Source organism: Mustela lutreola, chromosome 11, assembly GCF_030435805.1.
Source record: "Mustela lutreola isolate mMusLut2 chromosome 11, mMusLut2.pri, whole genome shotgun sequence".
In the NCBI taxonomy this organism is placed as follows: domain Eukaryota; kingdom Metazoa; phylum Chordata; class Mammalia; order Carnivora; family Mustelidae; genus Mustela; species Mustela lutreola.
Window position 1 is genome coordinate 14,027,724 of NC_081300.1, and position 24,403 is coordinate 14,052,126.

General features: G+C 35.7%; 1 protein-coding gene across 8 annotated transcripts in view; it reads left to right on the top strand.

Moving 5' to 3' along the window:
- The window catches only part of PIGN (phosphatidylinositol glycan anchor biosynthesis class N), a 99,086-nt gene that overhangs the window by 9,521 nt on the left and 65,162 nt on the right, over positions 1 to 24,403 (top strand). For 5 of the 8 annotated variants that reach the window (XR_009346105.1, XM_059140572.1, XM_059140577.1 and 2 more), the window contains 11 exons: positions 3,255 to 3,503; positions 6,002 to 6,123; positions 6,842 to 6,940; positions 9,074 to 9,180; positions 14,141 to 14,265; positions 15,945 to 16,075; positions 16,980 to 17,096; positions 17,850 to 17,890; positions 20,640 to 20,699; positions 22,629 to 22,721; positions 23,447 to 23,502. Coding sequence is in view for 7 of the 8 variants with exons in the window: in XM_059140572.1 (XP_058996555.1) it covers positions 3,283 to 3,503; positions 6,002 to 6,123; positions 6,842 to 6,940; positions 9,074 to 9,180; positions 14,141 to 14,265; positions 15,945 to 16,075; positions 16,980 to 17,096; positions 17,850 to 17,890; positions 20,640 to 20,699; positions 22,629 to 22,721; positions 23,447 to 23,502 (1,172 nt within the window). In the remaining variant the exon portion in view is untranslated. Of the gene's footprint in view, positions 1 to 1,107; positions 1,181 to 2,142; positions 2,272 to 3,254; positions 3,504 to 6,001; positions 6,124 to 6,841; positions 6,941 to 9,073; positions 9,181 to 14,140; positions 14,266 to 15,944; positions 16,076 to 16,979; positions 17,097 to 17,849; positions 17,891 to 20,639; positions 20,700 to 22,628; positions 22,722 to 23,446; positions 23,503 to 24,403 lie in introns of all 8 variants that reach the window. The other 3 variants (XM_059140575.1, XM_059140576.1, XM_059140573.1) reach the window with 3 other exon arrangements.

The following is a 24,403-nucleotide window of genomic DNA, read 5'->3' on the forward strand; positions in this document are numbered from 1 at the left end:
AAAAGAAAAATTAATTGAACTTAACCAAAATTGGAAAGTACTGCTCTTTGGAAAATACTGAAAAATAAAAAGGAGGGGGGAAAAAAGAGTTTTAAAAAAACATGTCCATTAAACACATGAGAAGTTGTTTGACATCACTGGTTATCAGAGAAATGTAAATAAAAACCACAGTAGGTCACAAGTAAGTACCCACATACAGAAAAAGCAAAATTAAATGGGCTACAGTACCAAATATTTTTGGCAAATATATGGAGCAACTGGGGCTATCAGACATTTCTGGCCTGGAGGACATTATACTAGCTGAAATAAGCAGTCAGAGAAAGACAAATATTGCATGATTCATCCTATGTGAGACACCTAAGAGAGTCAGACTCACAGAAGCAGAAAGTAGAATGATGGTTGCCAGGGTCTGGTTGGGGAGGAGAAATGGGAGTTGTTGTTCAGCAGCTATAACATCTCAGGTACCCAAGATGAGTAAGTTCTAGACATCTGCTGTACAGTCTACAGTTATCAGTACTGTATTGTGCACTTGAAAATAGATAAAGGGTAGATCTCTCATGTTAAGTGTTCTTACCAGAATTTAAAAAACAAAACAAAACAAAAACAACATATAGCTAAGGAAAATAGCAGTAGAGCAGTTATATGCTAAAGTTGATGCTTTGGTATAAAACAAAGTTTGAGACTTGGTTTCTCTAAGAGATTTACATCCATTAATTAGATTTTTAAAGTCAACAAGGATGGCAAACAAATTTTTCTCACATGATCAATCCAACTTCATGTACATCAGAAACAATAATATTAGCCAATAGTTAATGAGTACTGACTGTAGTAGGCACTATTTTGCATCTTTTACACATATTACCTCAATTCTTTTTTCTTCTTTTTTTTTAAAGATTTTATTTATTTGACAGAGATCACAAGTAGGCAGAGAAGCAGGCAGAGAGAGTGGGGGAAGCAGGCTCTCTGCTTCCAGCAGGCTTCTCTGCTCAGCAGAGAGCCCAATGTGGGGCTCAATCCCAGGACCCTGAGATCATGACCTGAGCCGAAGGCAGAGGCTTTAACCCACTGAGCCACCCAGGCACCCCTCTTTTTTTCTTTTTTTTTAAGATTTTATTTGAGAGAGAGAGAGAGCACAGAATGGAGCAGAGGGAGAGGGAGAAGCAGACCTTCCACTGAGCAGGTAACCTGATGGTGGGGCTTGATCTTGGGACCCTGAGATCATTACCTGATCCGAAGGCAGACGCTCAACGACTGAGCCACCCAGGTTCCCCACATTAAACACATAATGTGAAATGTCTAAAAGTTAGCATAAAAATTACATTAAAAGTTAAATTAATCATGTTGACATTTTTAATAATGAGAAAATGGAAAACAACTCCGTGTTTACCAGTGTGGAGGTGATCAGGAAAATTAAGGCATGCCCATTGAATAGAGCATGGTGATGGTACATGATGTGTGGGAAGAGTTTTTAAAAAAAAAACAACAAATGTTCATGTATGATAAAGAGAAAATCAATATGTGAAATTGTGAGCCTTTATAAAAATGTAGATTAGATAAAAACTAAGGAATGTAACAGATTTTTCTTTAGGTGGTAAAATCATAAGTAATTTTTCTTTATTTTCCAAACTTACCACAGTGATTATTTAACTTTCCAACTTTTTTTTTTTTTTTTTTTTTTTAAGATTTATTCATTTATTTTAGAGAGAGGGAGTACAGAGGTAGGGACAGAGGGCGAGGGAGAGAGATTCTTGAGCAGCTTCTGTGCACGGAGCTTAGAGCCTAACACAGGGCTCAATTCCACAACCCCGAGATCACAGCCTGAGCCGAAACCAAGCCTTTGCCACCCAGGCACCCTGTGATTGTTTTATTTCTATATTCAGAATACGATTATTAAGATAATGTTTGCTATGTAGTTGAAGCTCCTGTATACTAGAAAAAGCAAAATATTCGGAGAGTTTTGCCTTAGGTTGCATAATAGCATCTACTCAGTAAGGGACTTTTATAATTTGTGGAATATCTTTGATCCTTATTTGACTCTTAAATCTCTCAGGAAAAAAATGGCCCATAATTTGGCCATTTACTTACTTTACATTCTTTTACAAAAAGACGAGTTGAGAGTATTTTGTTGTTTTTAATCTGCAGGGAGATTCACCAACAAAAGTAAATTATAGACTGGCTTGAAAAGCATTCCCATGGACTTGATCTTGGCAGTTAATGGCATACTGTCATACAGTATTATTTAAATATTTCATGTTGCTTAGTTTTCCTTCTGTAAGTATGTGTAAGTTTATCAGATCTGTGACTATGTCTTCTTGGTGTTCTCTCTTGTACTCCACACAACATTATGTACAGAATATACGCAAGTGCATTTTAATTGAATTTGTGAATGTAACTTGCACTTCCATTGGTTCAGGGAACTAAAAGTCTTCCTTTAATGAGTGTATATATATATATTTTTAATTTTATTTATTTATTTGACTGACAGAGATCATAAGCAGGCAGAGAGGCAGGCAGAGAGAGAGGAAGGGAAGCAGACTCCCTGCTGAGCAGAGAGCCTGATGTGGGGCTTGATCCCAGGACCCTGGGATCATGATCTGAGCGGAAGGCAGAGGCTTTAACCCACTGAGCCACCCAGGCACTCCTTGAGTGTACATTTTTTGAAACACATGGAATTTAACTACCTTTTCCTTCCTGTAAGTTATTTAAATGGACAAAAATGCATATAATCTGTCAGGACTATCTAGAAGTCTCCTGAGCTGATAACCAAAAATCCAAAAGAAAGAAAAAAATAATCCTCAGACTTTAAGTAATGTTAAATTCCGGGAGTTTTAATGGTGGTTATATGGACAACCAAGACCACCATGAATTATATTTTCTATTTTATATAGAATTTGATTTGACTGGACCCTGACCCATTTTACAACTCATTTATATATTTGTTTTTGACCCTATATTAGTTTTTATGAGCTTAGTATACACTTAAATTTATTATGAATAGTTTAGTGGTATTAATTGGGTATCATACTTGAACTTTCTCTTTTTGTGTGAGTGTATTTTATCATGTATTTTATTTCAGTATTACCTCATTATTAAATAATGTTTATTGTTGCTATCATAAATGAAAGTGAAGTTGTAAATTAGGTAAAATTTTAAAATATATGTTCAGAGTATATGCAGTCATCAAAATATGTGAAAATATATATAATTTCATTAAGGTTTACCCAAATTTAATTTAATATTGTTCCCTCTTTCAGTTTTTCTTGAAGACTAGTTACACTGGATATGCTGCTCTTCTTTATTTTGGGATTGCTCGTACATTTTGTGTTCTTCGGCTCCATCTTTGATATTTATTTTACATCTCCTTTGGTTCATGGAATGACTCCTCAGTTTACACCATTACCTCCTCCAGCAAAAAGATTAGTACTGTTTGTTGCTGATGGCCTGCGGGCAGATGCACTTTATGAATTCGATGAAAATGGAAATCCTAGAGCGCCATTTATTAGGTAAGCATGTCAACTGATACAAAGACCTTTCTAGAAAGTGTTATCTTGACACTTTCATCTCATGTTGGACACAGAAGTGATGATGAGAAAGAGAATAGGGCACATATACATCTGCTTTTGTCTTATGGATTAACAAATTTATTTCCTCCTAGGAGTTAGGTATGACTTTAGCTGCTTGGCTTAACTTGTCCTAATTTCCCAAACCTGACTTACAACTCACTATATTATCTTTTTCTTATAAAATAAACTCATTACATTTTTAAAATAATGACAAACATAAATATTAATGAATTGCTAATTATAGTGCTGTTTAACTAAAAATAGAGTTCGACTGAAAACAGACTTATAAAATACATAAAGCCCTTCTAAGTTTATGTCACTGTTAATTGTGATTTCAGATTTTATGAAGTGGCTTTGAAAAGAAGTGTTTAATTTTTTTTTTAAGATTTTATTTATTTATTTGAAACAGAGAGAGAGAGATCACAGGTAGGCAGAGAGGCAGGCAGAGAGAGAGGGGAAAGCAGGCTTCCTGCCGAGCAGAGAGCCCAATGCGGGGCTCGATCCCAGGACCCTGAGATCATGACCCGAGCCGAAGGCAGAGGCTTAACCCACTGAGCCACCCAGGTGCCCCAAAATGTTTAATTTTTTTAAACTTATGGGGCTCCTACAAATAATTGTTATTTTTCTGATTAGTGACAAGTCCCTCAAAAGCCCTTCTTCATGCTGGTATAGAGAGATTAAAACTCAAATTCAAGTGGAAATTTATCTAAAGTATTCCATTTTCTCCTGTTTTTACCTACCATCATTACTTTTATCCTTTACTGTGTTTGTTTTCTTTATAGTACTTGGCATGAGCAGGTTCTATGCAAACTGGGCCTCTGCTTTGTATACTACTTTATTTCCAGTTCTTAGAACACAGTGGGCAATTAAATATTTGTTGACTGCTAGAAGAATGAATGAACTTGGAATTCTGTTGAATTTCCAGAAATTTGTGGTGGCTCAAAGAAATGCATACCATATTAAAGGATAAAAGTAATTAAGTGACCAACCCAGGGCAGCGGAAAAATATGAGTAGGAAAAAAAGAGCAAACTAGAGTTAAGTTCGGGTCACAAAAATTTGTCACATAATTTCTACAGATAATTTAAAATGGGGCTAATATATTTGGAGGAATTTCTTAGCTGTCACAGAAAGGAGAGAAATATAGTTCATTGCAAATTAAGAACAAAGTATACCGGTTATTAGAGAGAAGGTGAGCTTTCCTGGTAGCACTTACTTCTCCTTTGGCTGGTGGGCTCCTTTGGCTGTATGCCATCATGTTTTTACAATTTCAGGAATCTTCTAGTTTCTTTTAAACCTGTTTGTGAAAGGTTTTATTTGTTCTTCACTTCGGTTTTTTAAAAATATGATCTGAACTGATGAAAACGTTTTTAAACAGAGATATCCAAATTTCTTTTATACCTCCTTCTTCGTGTTGAAGTTCGGTTTTTGTTAAATAACTAAAGAAGTTAAAAAATATTTCTCCATAACAAGTGGTTCACTGTTTTTCAAACTTCTACTTATTATGCATACGTTTTACCAAAATTGATTTTAGGATGAGGTAAGTCAGTAATATAGAGTATCTAAACCAGTACTCATAGTTACCCTTTGGCGTGGGCAAGCATCACCCCCAGAAGCTGTTACTGATGTAGTCATTGTTTGATAGCTTGTTGCTCTACTGCTTTCTCATGTGCCTTGGCATTGCTAGTCAGCCCTCTGCTTTCATTGCAAAGGATACGGATACATTTTAGCAAAAGAATGCTTTTGCCTGTTTTAGTCTCAAATTTAGGAATATAATTTAACTCCTATTTAGGAGTCTAGCTGTTTCCCCATCTTTAATTTTTTTATTTTGAGAATTTTTCAACACAGAAATTGAAAGGATTATATATATGATGAAACCTGTATACCTTATTCTAGATTGAACAATTTTTGTTTTCATATTTGCATCCACTCTCTCAATACACATGCACACTTACACACACATGCTTAAATTTTTAATTATTCTTTTTCTGACTAATTTGAAAGAAAGATCTCATGACACTTGACCACTGAACACTTAAGCATGTATCACGTAAAAATAAGGACTTTTCTCCTAGAGGACTGCAATACCCATCACACCCGGTAAAATTTGACATTTATAGAACAATATTGTGTATGTCAGTTTTTTCTCATGTAACAAACTATCTGAATACTTTGTGGCTTCATACAAAAATCATGTATTTTGACTCATAGTTCAGTGTTGTGGCCAGATGGTTCTTTGTCTCACCTAAGCTCATTTATGCTGCTGAATCTAGCTAGTTGGAGGGCTGGGACTGGGCTCACCTGGGATCAGAAAGATTCCTCACCTTGTTAAATTGTGACTCACTGTTTGTTTTTGATTCCTTCTGTAATAATCTTGTTTTTCTAACACTCTAATAGGATTTAATCAAAGTCTGTGCTATTGATCTATAATATCTTTTAGGAATATCATAATGCATGAAGGCAGCTGGGGCATATCTCATACACGCGTGCCAACTGAGTCTCGGCCAGGTCACGTAGCCCTGATAGCTGGGTTTTATGAAGATGTCAGTGCAGTTGCCAAAGGTATTATCTATGTGGACGACTTTATTATATGATAAACATATTGCATATATACTGCTTCTTTAACACTGAATTATGACACAAAGTGAAGTGTGTTTTGGCATACTTTTGGCAAGTATTTTAGCTTGCTTGAGTTTATGAGTAACATAAACACATGCTGGTGTTGATTCAAGAATTAAGCTTTGGGGGGCGCCTGGGTGGCTCAGTGGGTTAAAGCCTCTGCTTTCGGCTCAGGTCATGATCCCAGGGTCCTGGGATCAAGCCCCACATTGGGCTCTCTGCTCAGCGGGGAGCCTGCTTCCTCCTCTCTCTCTGCCTGCCTCTCTGCCTACTTGTGATCTCTGTCTGTCAAATAAATAAATAAAATCTTTAAAAAAAAAAAAAAAAAAAAAAAAAAAAAAAAAGAATTAAGCTTTGGTCTTTTATCATTCTGTGCTACTGAAACAATCTGGATAGATCCATGGTTTTCCTCAATGTTAACTCTCAAAAGTTTAAAAGCGATTCTTTGGTTTAGTAAGAAGTAAATTATCTATTGTAAGCCTTTTAAAAAAAGGTATAATTCATATAACATAAAATCTCTTACTAGTTTTGCATTTGTTCTGTAATTAATTCTCATTATTACTATTTGAAGAATACTTCTTTAGGGGCTATAGTAATACTTCACCATATATATGTTACTGTTGTTACTATTTGCTTTTTTTTTTTTTTCAATGATCTGAAGGATGGAAGGAAAATCCTGTAGGATTTGATTCTCTTATTAATGAAAGCAAGTACACATGGAGCTGGGGAAGCCCAGATATCTTGACTATGTTTGCCAAAGGTAAGAGTCATTGATTATATTTTCTTAGATGGTAATGTAATAAACCAGTATGGTAATTTTTGTGTATTGCCTACTCTATTTTACTGATTTTTGAGATACTTGTTTTTACATATTTAACATCTCTGACATAGGAACATATATTACAATGGATAGACATGTCTGTTTGATTTTTTCTTTTAGTTGTACTTGAAATATTGGCACATCATATAGTTGTTGGTATCTTAAATTCAATGAAGTGATATATGGCTCTCACATTTAACCACTTATAATCCTGGACAAGTTAGCTGATATCTCAGAACTTCAGTTTGCCTTTTGTAAAATGTGATGATAATAATAATTTCTATCTCATAGGTTTGTTTTTAGGCAAATTGGTTAATTCCTGTGAAATATTTAGCTGTGTGCTTATCATGTAATTTTTCATTATGATGATGGTTTTGAAGTCTGGTTCATTTTACTTTGATGATTTATGAAGTTTGTAGATATTCACAAAGATTTAAATGCTATAACTTATAATTCCTATTTTCATATATTCAAGATAATGCCGTTGGATTTGTTCTGTTTGTTTCTGTGCACTGATTACAAAATTCATTAATATTATTTTTCTGAAATTATCGGATTCCACTTGAAGTTTGTGTCATTAAATGCTTTTTAGTGAGAGTAGAATGACTGGTCATTTCACTTGATAAAAAGGTTTTGTAACATTATACTTAGCCATAGGTCCTAATAATTGGCATTATTGAATATTATTGTATGTCCTGAAAGCAAAATATATATTCAGAATTTTACATATGATATTCATAGAACATAATTGTATAGGTCATGGTAAAAAAACCTCAAACTAGGGGCGCCTGGATGGCTCAGTGTGTTAAGCCTCTGCCTTTGGCTAAGGTCATGATCCCAGGGTCCTGAGATCAAGCCCCGCATCAGGCTCTCTGCTCCGTGGGGAGCCTGCTTCCTCCTTTCTCTCTGCCTGCTTCTCTGTCTACTTGTGAGTGCTGTCTGTCAAATAAATAAATAAAATCTTTAAAAACAAACAAACAAAAAACCCTCAAACTATTTGTCGTACACACACATACACACAAACACACACATACACACACTCCTTTCTTTGGAAAAGAAAGCTTTTGGGGGGACTGGTGGTGGTGAGGGTGGATTAAGTTGCTATGATTCACCAAGCTTACTTTCTTGCTTCTGACTGTAGCTGATAAGATGTAAGACTAACACCTGAATCAGAAACAATCCCATAGGAATGTTCCGTTTATGGTAACCAACAAACTCACTCAGAACTGTACTTAGGATGTGGGAAGTGGAATGACTGAGGGGTGGTTGTGTCATTGGAACTGCTATTGCTATTATAAGAGATCGTTATTACTTTATTATATCTCTTCCTCGTGACCTGTAAGAGCCTATCTCAGGAATTCACCAAGTTGATTAGATTCTTAATTAAATCTTCTAAGTGTGTAAGATTAATATATTTGTTGACCCCTTCAAAGAATTTAACAATGGATAATATTTATTCCCTTATATTGAGAAAAATACACATTTTATGAATAAGATAAGGGAAATTTTTGAATTTTCTTCTTGCTTTACAAAGTACCAAATGACTTCATCTATTTTAGGTTGTAGTGTTCCAAGACAGACAAATTTGTGAAGAGTTTAATCTGTACAGGGAGACAGACTTTGGTATTTATTTTTGTGGTGTTGTGTATTAGCACTGTGACTTTGACTAAATTAATTAATTTATTTGTAGTGTATATTTAAAATTAAGAGTGTTACTGTGAGAACAAAAAACAACAGCATGTGAAAGTACAAGTCATGGGGGCGCCTGGGTGACTCACTGGGTTAAGCCTCTGCCTTCGGCTCAGGTCGTGATCTCAGGGTCCTGGAATCGAGCCCCGCGTTGGGCTCTCTGCTCATCGGGGAGTCTGCTCTCTCCAACCCCCTGCCTGCCTGCCTCTCGGCCTACTTTTGATCTCTCTCTGTCAAATAAATAAATAAAATCTTAAAAAAAAAAAAAGTATAAGTCATAGTCCATGGCACATGAAATAAAATGTTCATTATTCCTCTTTTTTCTTCCCCATTATAATTTTGTTATAATTGTTAAAAAAAATTTTCCCCAAATTTCCTTTTCAGGTGTTGGTGGAGACCATATTTATACATATAGCTATGATGCTGAGAGTGAGGATTTTGGTGCCCATGATGTAACAAAACTAGATACTTGGGTTTTTGATCATGTGAAGGTGAGTGCTATTGAGCTGATCATCTCCAGTTCATGTATTTGTACCCAAAGTACTAGACATTGATTTGTTTTAAGTACATCTTAATTTTTTCCTACTTGCTTAAATATGAAAGTTCTATATTTGTAGCATACTATTTTAAAAAGACTAGATTCTAAGAAATTACACATTCTACAATAAACAGTTAATGGAAGTTTTTAAAAAAAGAATTTGAAAAAATAACTTTTTTAAACTCCATGTTTCTGACAATTAAATGCGCTCCATAGATTGGAATTCAGGCAACTTGTATTTCATTCCTATTTGCCGAATAATCCTAGGTAAACCTTGATCATTCTTTGACCATACAATAGTCTTTTATAGTGGTAAGATCATGTAAGATGTATAAAAACTGCTTTTGAAAATGCTAATCAAATGTAATGCACCGAAAACAGGATTTTTAAAAAATTATACTTTAGAGAAAGATAAAAACAAATTAGCAAATTAGTCATCACAAAATATCCATGAGTTTCTCTAAGAAATAATTACCACAATTTTCACCAGGAATCCAATAGAATTAACATTTTGAAAAATTGTTTGAAAATCTCACTTGTGGATAATGGCTTCCTTTCTTCCTGTCCATTGTTTCTCATTTACATATTACAACTTACAAGTTGTCTGGTGTAAGGAACATTCATTGATTGACCTTAATGGTTCTTCTTTTTACCAGTAGTGTCTTTGGAATTGACATTGTGGACTTCTCCATGATAGAGTCATTTTTGTTAGTTAGTTTGTAAATATATTCCTCAGTGTATGTCTGCTTTTTTCTTTGTACTTACTTAGCAGGAATTAAGTGTTCAATACATTCTTTGATAAACCCTATTTCCTTCATCAAGATCTTTCTTCCTGAAATATTTCTTTTTTCATTTAACCTATACTTTTGTCAACAGGGAACACTTGAAGTTAAATAAAATCTCTTTAAGAAAATAATTGACAGGGGCGCTTGGGTGGCTAAGTGGGTTGAGCCTCTGCCTTTGGCTCGGGTCATGATCCCAGGGTCCTGGGATCCAGTGGGCATTGGTCTCTCTGCTCTGCTTCTTCCTCTCTCTCTCTGCCTGCGTCTCTGCCTACTTGTGATCTCTCTCTCTCTCTCTCTGTCAAATAAATAAAATATTTTTTTAAAAAAAGAAAATAGTTGACAAATTTTACTTTGCTAATTATCGCTTCTTAATATCATCTACTTATGTTAGCATCCCTGAAAGATATTTGGCTGCAATTTCATATACACAGCTTAAAATGCTCCGGGTTCATGGATTTGATTCCTTGTGTATGGGCAGATACAGCTTATGGCTGGTCTGATTTTATGTCTTCTTTCCTTTCTTTATCTCAATACTGCTAGTCATCGGAAAAAATGACTTCATAAAATATGGTTTATATGTATAGTAATAACAGTAACACAAAATCATCAGCAGTGAGAAATGAGAAATGGTATGAAGCAAAAATACAGGGACTAAGAATATACCTTTAGAAAATTGCTTTCTAGACAGTTAGGAGAAGGCTTTTCTGAGAGTTTTGAGGTGGTCTCAGAAGTATAGGAGACAAAGTTGGATGGACCTGAATTGACCATGAAAAAAGAATATTTCAAGTGAACAGCAATATATGTAAATCTTGGGCACTGAAGGACGAGCCAGCATAATAGATTTGAGTAACTGAAGGAAGTTAAGTTGGCAGGTGTACTCACTGGGAGCAAGATCTGAGGGGAGGCTAGACAGGGAGTCAGGGGTCTTACCTGGGCTTATGCCTGGGCGGGAGACTCATGCTTGATCCATGCAAAACAAATCCATGTAAATGTCTACTCTTTTTTTTTTTTTTTTTTTTTTAATGTGGTAAAATACCTATCACATAAAATTTGCCATTTTAACCATTTTTAAGCAGACAGGTTCAATAGTGTTAAGTATATTCACATCACTGTGCATCCAATCTCCAGAACTTTTTCATCTTGCAAGACTGAAAGTCTGTGGTCAGTAAACAAATCCCCATTCCCCACCCCACCCCAGCCTCTGGCAACTACTATTCTACTTTGTTTCTTTGCAGTTGTACCTATATATCTATGTTTTGTATCTAGATAGCTGGTACAAATGCAACCAAGCTGTGTTTTCCCTTTGTGAGTGGCTTATTTCACTTAGGGTCATGTCCTTAAGCTTCATTGGTGTTGAATCTATTTGCTTTTTAAAACTGTGCAGGGGTGCCTGCATGACCCAGTCACGTAAGCATCTGCCTTGGCTTGGTTCATGATCCCGGGGTCCTGGGGTGGAGCCTCTCTGCAGGGAGTCTGCTGCTCGCTCTGTCTCTCCCCTTTGGCTTGTACTCTCTCACTCACACACTCGGTCTCAAATAAATAAAGAAAAATCTTTAAAAATAAATGAAAAAAAGAAAACGCTCTTTATTAAGCCTTCCGTGACTTCCTTTTGCTTCACTTTGCTTCCCGCTAGACTTAGATAACCCTCTTCTGTATTCCCTTGATACCTCTATCTTAACTACTTTATTATGCCGCAGCATTGGGCCAATTTCCAGTTCTATATACATCTTGTTGGTAGAGATACTGACTTTTCCTCATTGTTAACTCAGTTCTTTTTTTTTCCCCCAAAGATTTTATTTATTTATTTGACAGAGATCACAAGTAGGCAGAGAGGCAGGCAGAGGGGGTGGGGAAGCAGACTCCCCGCTGAGCAGAGAGCCCATGCCAGGCTGGATTCCAAGACCCTGAGATCGTGACCTGAGCCGAAGGCAGAGGCTTAACCCACTGAGCCCCCCAGGCGTGCTGTTAACTCAGTTCTTGTCAAGGCATTGTCTAGTACAGAGATAAAAGTATTAGCTTAGATTAGGTTAAGTTCTGTGTAATAAGGAAAAAAATTCGGCTTAAAAGTTTACTTTTATCTCAGTAAAGATAATGCCCGAAGTAGGCAGCCCAAGATTGTCGGCAGCCCAAGATTGTCGCAGTACATGACTATTGTAATGGTTCCACAGTGTCATTAAGACAGGTCTCTTGAATTTCTCCTCTGTCCTCTGAGCTTGAGTTTTATCTTCAAGAGATGCCATTATTTCAGTGTTTTAGGACAACGTGCAAGGAATCAGAAAGGACCTTCTTTCCTACTAACTTTTATGAAGAGCCTTAGGTCTTCATAGTCTTTTGACTGAAATAGTTGATTTATATCTCATTGGCCACAACCACTAAGGCACATCTAGCTGTATGAGAGGATGGGAGATAGGTAAGTTATAAGGTTGAGCATTGGCACGTCTCATGAAATCACAGGTTTTTACTCAGAAAAAGAGAGTGCAGGTTGGGAGAGTCATCTAGTAGTCTCCCTTGATGCATAACAAATATTTGTTGAGTGTAGAAATGAATGAGTGCCTTTCCAAGGTGATGAGGGAAAGTGGGGACTGATGCTCACTAGCCAACTAAATACAGAAGGGAAAGTAGCTTCAGGTATATTTCACCTCTTGTGTCCAAAAGACTAACTTTTAAAAAGCCAATAGGAATCTAACTAGTTGAGCTCTACAAGATTTAGTATTTCATAGCTTCCCAAGTCTTGTGTCCATATATGAATGAACAGCACTTCTTACACCCTGGAATATTTTTTTTTTTACCAGTCGTGGAACAAATTCTAACTTAAGTTGCTAGGTTTGGGGGGGCTTTTGTCAGCTTTCAATTATATCATTAGAATTTAACTCCTTTCTTTTGAAGAACTTGCCACTTCTATCTTGATTGAAGACTTCTTAGGGGGGACACCTGGGTGCCTCAGTCAGTTAAGCGACTGCCTTTGGCTCAGGTCATGATCCCAGCGTCTTGGGATCAAGTCCCACATCGGGGCTCCTTGCTTGGCAGGGAGCCTGCTTCTCCCTCTGCCCCTGCCTGCCATTCTGTCTACCTGTGCTCTCTCTCTCTCGCTCGCTCTCTCTCTCTGAAAATAAATAAATAAAATCTTTAAAACAAAACAAAACAAAAAACTTAGGGGCTAAGTAGAATGTATATGAAAACTAGGGCTTGGTTTTATGCATTTAAGGAGGGTGGTAGCAGGTTACATATTGTGTTTTTTAATTTACTTCTATTTTTGAATAGCAGGCTTCTCTAATGGCACCATTTGTATTTTTTAATATTTGTAATAATGAAGTTATTTCAAGAAGTATTTCAGACTTGTATTGGACAATTAAATAGCTCTTGTTAAAGTTACTATCTAATATATGGTTAGAGACATTTATATGAACAATAATTATGTATCTTGGCCTAGCCTGTTGACTTATCTAAAATAATTTGAAAGTATTCCCCCAGGTACTTGTTTACATGTTCATGTGTATGTAAGTAGCAATTTAATCCTCTGTCTTAGGATGTTTTGATTCCAGCTTGTCATTATGAAATTAATATAGTAATTTTTGACCCATATTTTATTAAGTTAGGGCATTTTTCTGTCATACAGTGTGAAGAACAAATTCTAGTCTTGGGAGGCGGAGAGTGTTCGGAAGCTAATCATAGTGTCCCGAGTGAGCAGTTATGGTTGGACTCGTTGGACTATGGTGGTAGTCTAGACAGGATAGCAAGAAGTAGTCCAGCTCTGAAAACATTTAAAAATGATAAAATGTTCCTAAAATGTTGTCTCTAGTACTGTTTTGCTTGGCTCTTGTCAAAATATTTCTTCAACCTGCTGTATTTTATTTGGTGCTTATGAAATCTTCATGAAATCAAGATCCCCCTTCTATAACCTTTCCTTGGCCCGCTTCTAGCCCAGAAAATAGCTCACTCCTTATTCAGATGTTGCTGTCTGAACCGACAATAAGAACTTTGTATTGGTAGGTCCTGAGGACAAATTTAAACAAAATAAGATAGTTTAATTTTATTGTTATTTATAAATGTAATTAAATATTTTTATCAGAATTATTTTTTAAATAAAACAAATGAACTAAATTTCTTTAACTCATTTGTTACATATAGGAATTCTTTCATGCTGCCAGAAACAACCAATCTTTGTTTTCTAAAGTAAATGAAGAAAAAATAGTCTTTTTCTTACATTTGTTAGGAATAGATACAAATGGACATGCTCATCGGCCAACATCGAGGTAATTTTAATGCTGTGTTTAATTTTGTGTTTTTGAGGGACTTAGCTATTCTGTTTAAACTTTTAAAGTACTATAATTTGGGGGTGCACCTAGGTGGCTCAGTTGGTTAGGCATCTATCTGCCTTTGGCTCAGGTCATGATCCTGGGGTTCTGGGATCAGCTCCACATCGGGGTTCCTGCTCAGTGGGGAGCCTACTTCTTCTCCCTCTTCCTCTGCCTGCTGCTCCCCTGCATATGCTCTCTCTCTCTCTCTGGGTCAAATAAATAAATAAATAAATTTTTAAAAAAGTATTACAATATTTTGTAGTTATCACGTTACTTATATTCCATATTCTTGATTTATCAAGACAGGAGAAAAGCTATATGTTTTAGAAATATTTAAGGAAAACCTGAGGGGGAGAAAGCATTTATATGGTGTTAATATTTATATCCTGAAAAGATGTAATTAGCTATTCTTTGTGTGTTCCATTTAATCAGTATTGTATCTAGCAAATGTATAAAGTTTTGTGTACTATATTTCAGTAGCACTCCGGTATAGAACAACAAATATTTTTCTCAGTTTTGCAGACCATAAGAGGAAGAATCCATGTTATACTTCTATTCTCTACTTAGAATTTGGTTTAGCTAAATCTAACTGTAACTCTAAAGCCTATTGACTAGCTGCCAGGAATGAATACCTCATGCTCCCCTTCTTCAACATGATGGACTGTCGTAAGTGATAGAGTTCATACCAAAGCAGCCTGTTCAACTGAATGGAGTGCTTAAATATAGTTTATTTACCATGTTATGTTAACGTCTATGTCACAAACACTCTAAGGGACGGAAACATTTTATACTTGAAACAGTGATACTTACCTATTAATACAACAAGAACAATATAGATTGCATTATAAGAGACATGAACTTGTAAGTCATGATACATTTGAGATGTAAGAAGTATTCATTAAAATATATTTGCTAGTATAGGGGGGTATTCTTTTAAAGTATTTCTGAAGTCTATTTCATATTCTTTTGCTTCTTTAAAAGGAGAGAATAGGGGTGCCTGGGTGGCTCAGTGGATTAAGCCTCTGCCTTCAGCTCAGGTCATGATCTCAGGGTCCTGGGATTGAGTCCTGCATCGGGCTCTGTTTGGCAGAGAGCCTGCTTCCTCCTCTCTCTCTGCCTGCCTCTCTGCTAACTTATGATCTCTGTCAAATAAATAAAATCTTCAAAAAAAAAAAAAAAGAGAATAGTATTTTTAACAATCTTAAGAGCTCTGATTTTAAACTACTAATGATGAAGTCTAAGAGTATTTTAGGAGGGACTCCCAGTGGCTCAGTCAGTTAAATGTCTGCCTTCAGCTCAGGTCATGATCCCGGGATCCTGGGATCGAGTCCCACATTGGGCTCCCTGCTCAGGCAGGAGTCTACTTCTCCCTCTGTCTGTTGCTCCTCCTGCTTGTGTGCGTGCTCGCTCTCTCCCTCTCATTCTCTTACAAATAAATGAATAAAGTTTTTTAAAAAAGTGTTTTGGGAGTGATGTACTCTATGTTGACTAATTGATGAATTTAAATAAAAAATTTTTAAAAAATTAAATATCTTAGGAGTTACCAACTTTAGGTGTAATTAGTTGATGTTGATGAAATTTGAGTTTTCCAAATTATTGTAATTTAATTTGTTCTTCTTTTTCTTTTTAAACAGGGAGTATAAGGACAACATTAAAGTAGTTGATGATGGAATAAAAGAAATTGTGTCCATGCTCGAACATTTTTATGGAAATGATGGGAAAACTGCATTTATCTTTACCTCTGACCATGGGATGACAGACTGGGGTTAGTCTGTCTTTAAACAACATGTACTTTATGATTAAAGTAGTGGTAAATATAGCTTGCAGGTATCTTGTAATGTTGAAAAAGATTAGATGTCTTAGTATATGCAAAGTGTCTAGCACACAGTTGTCTGCTTAATATATTAATGTAAAAAAACTGGTCTTATGTAAGGAATCTTTCTTTTAGCTACAAAAGGAATATATTCTCATTTAAATGAGAAATTAGAGGACAGTGTGGAGAAGAAAACAAAAAGTATCTATCCTATCATTTATCTTACTAGAGTTAACTATAAGTGACGGCAAACAGGGTGAGGTTAAAGTAGTATCACCAGGGACTCTAGGGCTACTGAAAGTCTCCCCTAGATGAGCTTGTCCCTGTGAGATTCCCAAGGCAAACACAGTGTGTGCACAGAGAACACAATAAGGCAAGAAGAGGTATGGGTCCCCAAATCACAGTACAGGATTCTAGCAAGCTGGTACCACTCTATAATGGCCGTTTGGCTTACACCAACCAGAATGGCCTGGAATAATCTCATCAAAGAGGTTTTGCCATCCTCTCCAGAACAGATCTGGCCTTGACTGACTGCTCGCCCTACACAGAGCTGCTCTAGTGGCATCTCCTCCAAGTCTTATCATGAATATTCTTCTTCTGCTATCAACCAACCAACAGATACTCTTTTTGTTGGTTTTTTTTTTTTTTTTTTTTTTTTGCCTGTTCGTTGTGGATGCTCTGACTTGCTTTGGGAATAGTTTAAAACTAACTAATGAAGAGTTGTAAGCATTTGGGAGTGTAGCGGCTAGAAGTAGAATCACATATGGATCAACTCTTTAAAATTAAGTATTTAAAAAAATATTTAGTTGTAAGTTAGTTCTTGCTTGTCTTCTTACTCTTGGAGTCTTATTTGTAGGTTTCCATGGCGCTGGTCATCCTTCAGAGACTTTAACTCCATTTGTCACTTGGGGAGCTGGAATCAAGTATCCCCAAAAAGTATCAGTGCAGAAATTTGATGATGCATTTTTGAAAGGTATAGACATTTATCTTTATTGTTTTTATAAATATAACAATTTAAAATAAAACCAAAGTTTAACTTTAAAAGATTACTTTTCAAGTTATATAAAAAATGTTTTCGAACACTTTTTGGTAATATATCTTAAAATCATTAAATCAAGACATGGTCTCTCATCATTTGTTTTGATGACTAATGAAATTTCTGAATTTATACGTAGGAAAATAGGGAAATGAGATATCTCTGAAGGTGATTTTAATAATAACTCACTATAGTATTTTAACATTTGGATTAGTGACAATAGGAACATCACAGCTACAGTTTTAAGTATTTTGCAAGCAACTGCCATTTGAGAACAAAGAAAGGCTTGGGTTGACTAACAGACTATCGATCATGTTAATTACTCCCTGGAGCAGGACTATCATTAGTTGTAGTCACGCTGGCAGCTGTTATCATTGTGCGGTTTACTTCCATCTTCCCTTCCTTGACTTTTGATGTTTTGAAACAATTGTCTGCAAATGAGCATTTTGAAAGTTTAATAAATCATCACAGAACACGTCCAAATATTTATTTTAAAGCTATTCTTTTAAAATTCTAGTTTTAAAAATATACAGCTCTGCCTGTTTAAGTGCCCTTTTTATTCATAGTTGGCTTAAAATAGATTTTCCCAGTACTTCAGTTTGACATTATGCCTTGATCTCTCTTAATAATGAAACTATTATTATTTTTTTTAAGTCTTAACACCAGCTCTTGTGTCTAATTGTGTTTCAGAATGGAAATTAGAGAACTGGAAAAGGCAAGATATCCATCAGGTATTCAGTTCAATTTAATCACTTTCAAGTTTAATTTTATCTCCTATAGAAAATTTAGACACCCCCCCAAAAAATCTGAAATTATCATGATGATGATAAAGGAATTTTCCAAACATTTCAATTACCAAGGGAAATCCTTCTAGTGCAAATATTTTAACTCAACTAATCTTTCTTCTGGCAAAATAAAAAATCTTCAAGTAAAACTGAAAGAAGGCTCCCTCCAAATAACATTGGCTAATTAAAGAATTATTATGTAAATTGAAATCTGCATGCCTGTTCAATTTCTATGATTTCTTGTCATGGTTGCCTTGCTTAGTTGCTTTAAGCCTAGACCTAATAAATAATAAAACGCTGTTATGGGTTTTTTCCTTCTAGTATGTATAGGGTTGCCATTTCTTTTTTTATTAACACATATTTTAATTCTACCTAGGATGCTTACAAATGCAATGGAAAAAAGATGACAAAATATAGATAACTTAGCTAGAAACCTTAGATTACAGGAAAATACATGGCCAACCTAATCAAGTTAGACCAGTAACATTGTGTATAAATATGAAGCATGGAATTTTCATTGTTGAAGATATGCTCTGTAAACAACCATTTTCGCTATTTGTAGAAGACATGGCATTATTGGTATATGGCCTCCAAGGTGGTAGGAATATTTTACCTTCTCCAGGTCACCTCAGAAGCCAGCATTTCTTATTATAGTGGATAAACCAAAGTTCAGCATCTCATTTTCAGGCCTATGATTGCAAAAGCCTGTTCTCTATCAGCATATTAAGAATGGTCTTTTCTGTCAGGATGGCTGCATATCACCCAAATAAATGGAAATATATAAAATTAGAATGGCAACTTAATTAATTTTGCAATAAAAATCACCATCAGAGGAATAGGGAATATCTTGAAGATCGTAAAACATGTTTTACTTATAGCCAGACTGGATTATAATTTAAAACTAAATATAGATTCAGCTATTGCTCTCTGAATGCTCCTGCTTCAAATCTACATTAGGTGAGAATTTCTTTATTCATTCCTTCCACCAACATTGATATGTGTCTATAGTGTGTTTAAACATTGTGTAGACATTAGCTTTAAACATGTATAAGGGATATAATGATGAGTAAAAGCAGACAAAATGCCTGCCCTGGGAAGCTTACAGTTTGGGGTGAGAACAGAGAGTAACCAAATTATTATACAAATAAATGTAAAATTACAGCTATGCTAAGTACTACAAAAGAGGACTGTGAAGCCAGGAGAGTGTAGAGTGGATGTATCTGGTAGACTGTATGGTCAACAAAGCCTTCTTGAGACATTGAGGATTGAGCTGAAACCGAAGAATAAGAAGGAGTTATCAGCCATGTGATACTCCCTCTCCCTTTCCAGGCAGGGGCAGCATCATGTACACAGTGCTCTGGTAAGAGGATACATGGCACATTAAAGGATCACAGCATAGAACCGGGACTGTGGTATGATGTCTGGGTAGGCCTTAGACCCCGCAGGATCTTATGGGCCTATGGACTTAATCCTGAAGCTGGGAGAAGACCTTGAAGTATTTGAAGCTTAGAGAGTGATATAATCTATCTTTCTGGGAAAGGATTTCTCAGGCTGCAGCATGGAGAAGAGATTAGAAGAGGCCAATAGTGGACTCTGGGGGGAAGGGAGAAGGTGATTAGAGGCCATTGGAGTTTTCCAATTTTCTATGGGTTGGTACTTCATAAAGAGAGTCCAGATGGTAAAGAGTGAGAAGCGTTGAGAACCTGGGACCAAACTCCAACTTTAAATGGAGAACTAGAGATGGTATCTGGAAAAGAGCCACAGTAAAATTGAAGACACTCAGTGGAGTGTGGTGTTACAGAAGCTGAGAAGGGAATGGTCTACCCAAGGCTGCTGAGAGGCCAAATAATTAAAATAACCAAATAGCATTTGTAGTTACCATTTATTGCATGATTATTATGTGCCCGGTACTTTATAAATTTAATCTCATTTAATTATGCCATAACTCTGTAAGGGACAGTTTTTTTTTAAATAAATAAACGATAAGGAAATAAGTAAATAAATGATAAGTTAACCTGCCCCAGGTCTCAGAGATTGCAGGCAAGGATTTGGAACTGGGTATTCTGACATCTAAGCACTTTACCACCTGAAAAATTGTAAGGACTAATATAAAAACAGTTAATCAGATTTAGAAAAACAGAGGATGTTAGTTCTCTAAGGCGTGGTCTTTGGGAGGGGTGAAGGGTCATAAAGGAAGTTGGGAGTGGGCTGAGCAGAGCTGGGGAGTTGGCGAAGTGGAGGTAAGGGCACAAACAATTCTCCAGGAAGCTGGGGGTTCTATCGTTTCTGGTCTTCAGTGGCTGGCCAAACCTTCTGGTGTATACTTTTTCTTTAGTTGATATATACTTTTCTGGAGTTGGCGCCCACTATTGCTGTTTACTTTCTATCTAATTAAGGCATCCTTTTCATAATACGGAACAACTACTATATAAAGTAGTCAAGTTCTTAGCTCTCAGGGTAGGTAACCTTTTGTTTTAGCATGTTTTACATTTGGGGCTCTTTCAAATTTATTTTTTTATACATTGATACAGCTGTAACAAATATTTTTAGAGTTGATATCTATTGTATGTTAAATGTTTGAAGGTAATAGATTATAACGAACATCATGATTATAGTCCAAAATATAGTTGCATTAAATTATTTAATTTTCTTATTAGTGTCTGTAAACTTAGAATTGAACTTTTTCTGTTTGTAGGCTGATGTTGCACCACTGATGGCTTCTCTTATTGGAGTTCCCTTTCCCCTTAATTCAGTGGTAAGGAGTAAAATTTTTTTATCAACTCTCAGAAAAAAAAGTTAGTGTACAGTAAAATTTACTTTTTTGTGTCTTTCTGAATAATCTTTGGTTACATTTAAAACTGCATTTCCCTCTCTTTCTAAGTATATAATAATACCTCATAAGTGTGTGTATTATATAACCTATAACATGGAGCACTGGTGTAATAGTTTTTCTTTAAAATTTTTTATTTTCTGGGGCACCTGGGTGGCTCAGTGGGTTAAAGCCTCTGCCTTCGGCTCAGGTCATGATCCCACGGTCCTGGGATCGAGCCCCACATTGGGATCTCTGCTCAGTAGGTAGCCTGCTTCCTCTTCTCTCTCTGCCTGCTTCTCTGCTTACTTGTGATCTCTGTCTGTCAAATAAATAAATAAGATCTTTAAAAAAAATTTTATTTTCTAAGATGTGTACAGATTTATCTTTATATTTCAGTTATAATTGATAAAAATATATAAATAATTTTTATTACAAGCAGCAGAAACTTAATCCATTTAAAAGGGATTTATTAAAAAGATATTGCTGGGTTGTTGAATCAAAGGGGTGCTCAAAAACCAGGCTTAGAAATGAACAGGAACTAAGAGAACACCAGAGACTTGGAAGAAGGAACCCAACAGCTGCAGCCAGGTCACCATCACTAGGGGAGAAGAATATTACACCTGTTGTACCTTTTGTTCCTTGACTCCCAAGAGTCAAATTCCAGTGCTTACCATTTGAGTGGGCTGGCCTTATTTGTCTACCCTTCAGTAAACGAAGGTGGGACTCTATCAGAAACCTACTGTATTATATCCAGTGGGGGAGAATTTTTTTTTTCCTTCCAAGAATTTTATTTAAATTCAAGTTAGTTAACATATGGTATAGTAGTAGATTCAGGAGTAGAATGTAGTGATTCATCACTTACCTGTACCACCCAGCGATCATCACAAGTGCCCTCCTTAATGCCCATCACCCATTTAAACCATCCCCTCCAGTGCCCCTTCAGAACCCTCTATAGTTGAGTCTCTTGTGGTTTGTCTCTCTCTCTGTTTTTAATCTTATTTTGGTTTTCCTTCCCTTCCCCTGTTTTCATCTGTTTTGTTTCTTAAATTCCACAGTGGGGAAGATTTCTAAACATAGAATGGTAATGCTGTAAAGAATGGGAACTGGATGCTGAAAAGCCAAAATATATATTCCAATCAGCCATTCTTATTAGCTCTTCAAATGAAACTTTAAAAAAATATTATGTTGGGGTGCCTGGATGGCTCAGTGGGCTGGGGCCTCTGCCTTCGGCTCAGGTCGTGGTCCTGGGGTCCTGGGATTGAGCCCTGTGTCGGGCTTTCTGCTCAGTGGGGAGCCTGCTTCTTTCTCTATGCCTATTTTGATCTCTGTCAAGTGAATACATAAAATCTTAAAAAAAAAAAAAAAAAGTCATCTAACTCCACACTCTGAGAAAATGATCCTTATAGTCATACTTATGATTGTATGTGTATAACTGAAAAAAAAGTTTCACAGAACAGTCTTTACTCTTACTGTGCATGGTATACTCTCAATTTTCTTATTAGGCCTTTTTTTCCCCCTTAAGTATACTGGTTGTGGCCCACCATAGTGATTTTTCATGTGTGCAAAACATTTCATTCACTTCCTAGCACATAGTAGTCTTTCAATAAAACAGGTTTTATTGAACCTGTTTCATCTCTTTGCTTTATACAACTTATTATATCTACTTTGTAGAAAAATTAATAGAACATTTTTAAATTACGATTTTTAAAAAGATATTCTGCTTAATTATTTCAGTAAGTTATTCATCTATCTTGTCTTTAGTGCTTCCTTTATAAGTCTATTTTGTTTTATAAGAATGGCCTAAGCTATTAATACTAATAATAGTATGCTAATAATATTAATGCTAATATTAAACCAGTGTTATTTTTACAGGGTATCCTTCCTATAGATTATCTTAACAACACTGATCTCTTCAGGGCAGAGAGCATGTTTACAAATGCAATGCAGATTCTTGAACAATTCAAGGTAAAATAAGACACACACAATGACGGATACTACTACAACTTTAAAACCAAATATATTAAGTGAAAATATTTGATTCTGTGTTTTAAGAAATTATTTTCTATAGTTTATTATCTTGAAATTTTGTGTATTTGACTAGTGTCATAAAGTTTAACATTTGTGAGCTACACATTCCATGAATGAGTTTGAGGTGTAAAATTTCCTTTGATAAATATATCTAAATTGTAAGACACTCACATATGCTTATAAAGACTGCACTCCAACCCTGTTGATTGGAATTTGCCCCACAGAAGTAGTAGTAGAGATTGCAACATTTGTCTTCATTTCACGTACATTACCATATACATTAAGCTAAGTAAAGAAGTGACAATTTAAAGGAAACTTTGTTATCCTTAATACTGTTAATGCAGCTTGTTTTGTTTTCTAAGAGTAAAAGAAGTATTAATTACATTACAGTATGTTATTTTGCAAGCTTGCAAGTATTAATTACATTACAATATGTTATTTTGCAAGAAGCTTGGTATGATTAATTCTCAGGTTATTGTGATAATGATAATTGAAATTTCTGTTTAAATATTTATGGAGTAATGTAGTAACATAAAATTCCATTTAGTTTCAAAGTAATAAGTATCCCCAATGAGACATTTTAATGATGTTTGTATTTCAAAATGAAACTAATTTTTTTCTCATTTATAATATATTAAAATATTTTTCTATCTGGTTCCCAGGTGAAAATGACCCAGAAAAAAGAAGCTATTTTACCTTTTTTTTTCACACCATTTAAGTAAGTCTCATATTTTTAATTAACTTGTAGAAGGAATTTTTTAATGAGTTTGAGTACTACTGACAGAATAGAATACTTAGAAACTTTGTCTTTTTTGTTTATATTAGTGCAGACCCCAAAGCAAAAGCCTCTTCTATTATTTTTCTAAATAGTGGGCCAGTTGCCAGATGCTTTTGAATGGCTACTAAAGGAGATAAAGGAGCCTGGAAAGATGTGGGAGACATTAAAATCATTGAACAGGGCCTGCCTGGGAAGGTGTGGGGAGGCTTGGTTTGGTTGATTGGGAGGTGGTGTTCCCATTATGGCTTGTAGAAAGAAAGATGAGATGGTTTTATGGGCAAGGATGAATGCTTCTGAGTTTAGCCTACATCGAAGATATCAGTTAATTAGTTAGAACTAATTGGAAATTAGTTAGAAATAAAATTTATGTAATGAGTTAGGGACTTGAATCTCTACATCGAGATGAAAGTTGTTTGCGTAGTTTGGAGATATCAGCATGGTGGTGTTAACTGTTGCACATGTAGGAGGCCCTAGGAGAACTTAGAAAATGACAAGAAAAAGCCCATGATACAATTCTGGGAGACCTTGGTAACTATTGGATGGGTAAGGAGGAGAGCAGCCTTTGGTGGGCAGCAGGATTTTGCTGACCTACATCTGTCTCCCTTGGATTAGTAGAGGGGAGATATGAGTCACAACCCTGGCTCCGCACTTCTGAGGTGAAGAGGGGTGCTTGATTCAGCCTTTTTTGTTCCTCCTCCTCAAGGGTCATTTTCAATTAGCAAGGATTTGCATTTAATTATGCAGGATTTGGTCCTTGACCAAAATACACAGAAACTCCTTGAAATGTGGGAATGCATTTGAATGACTTCATTGGTTATTTTTGACAACTTCTGTAGTGCTG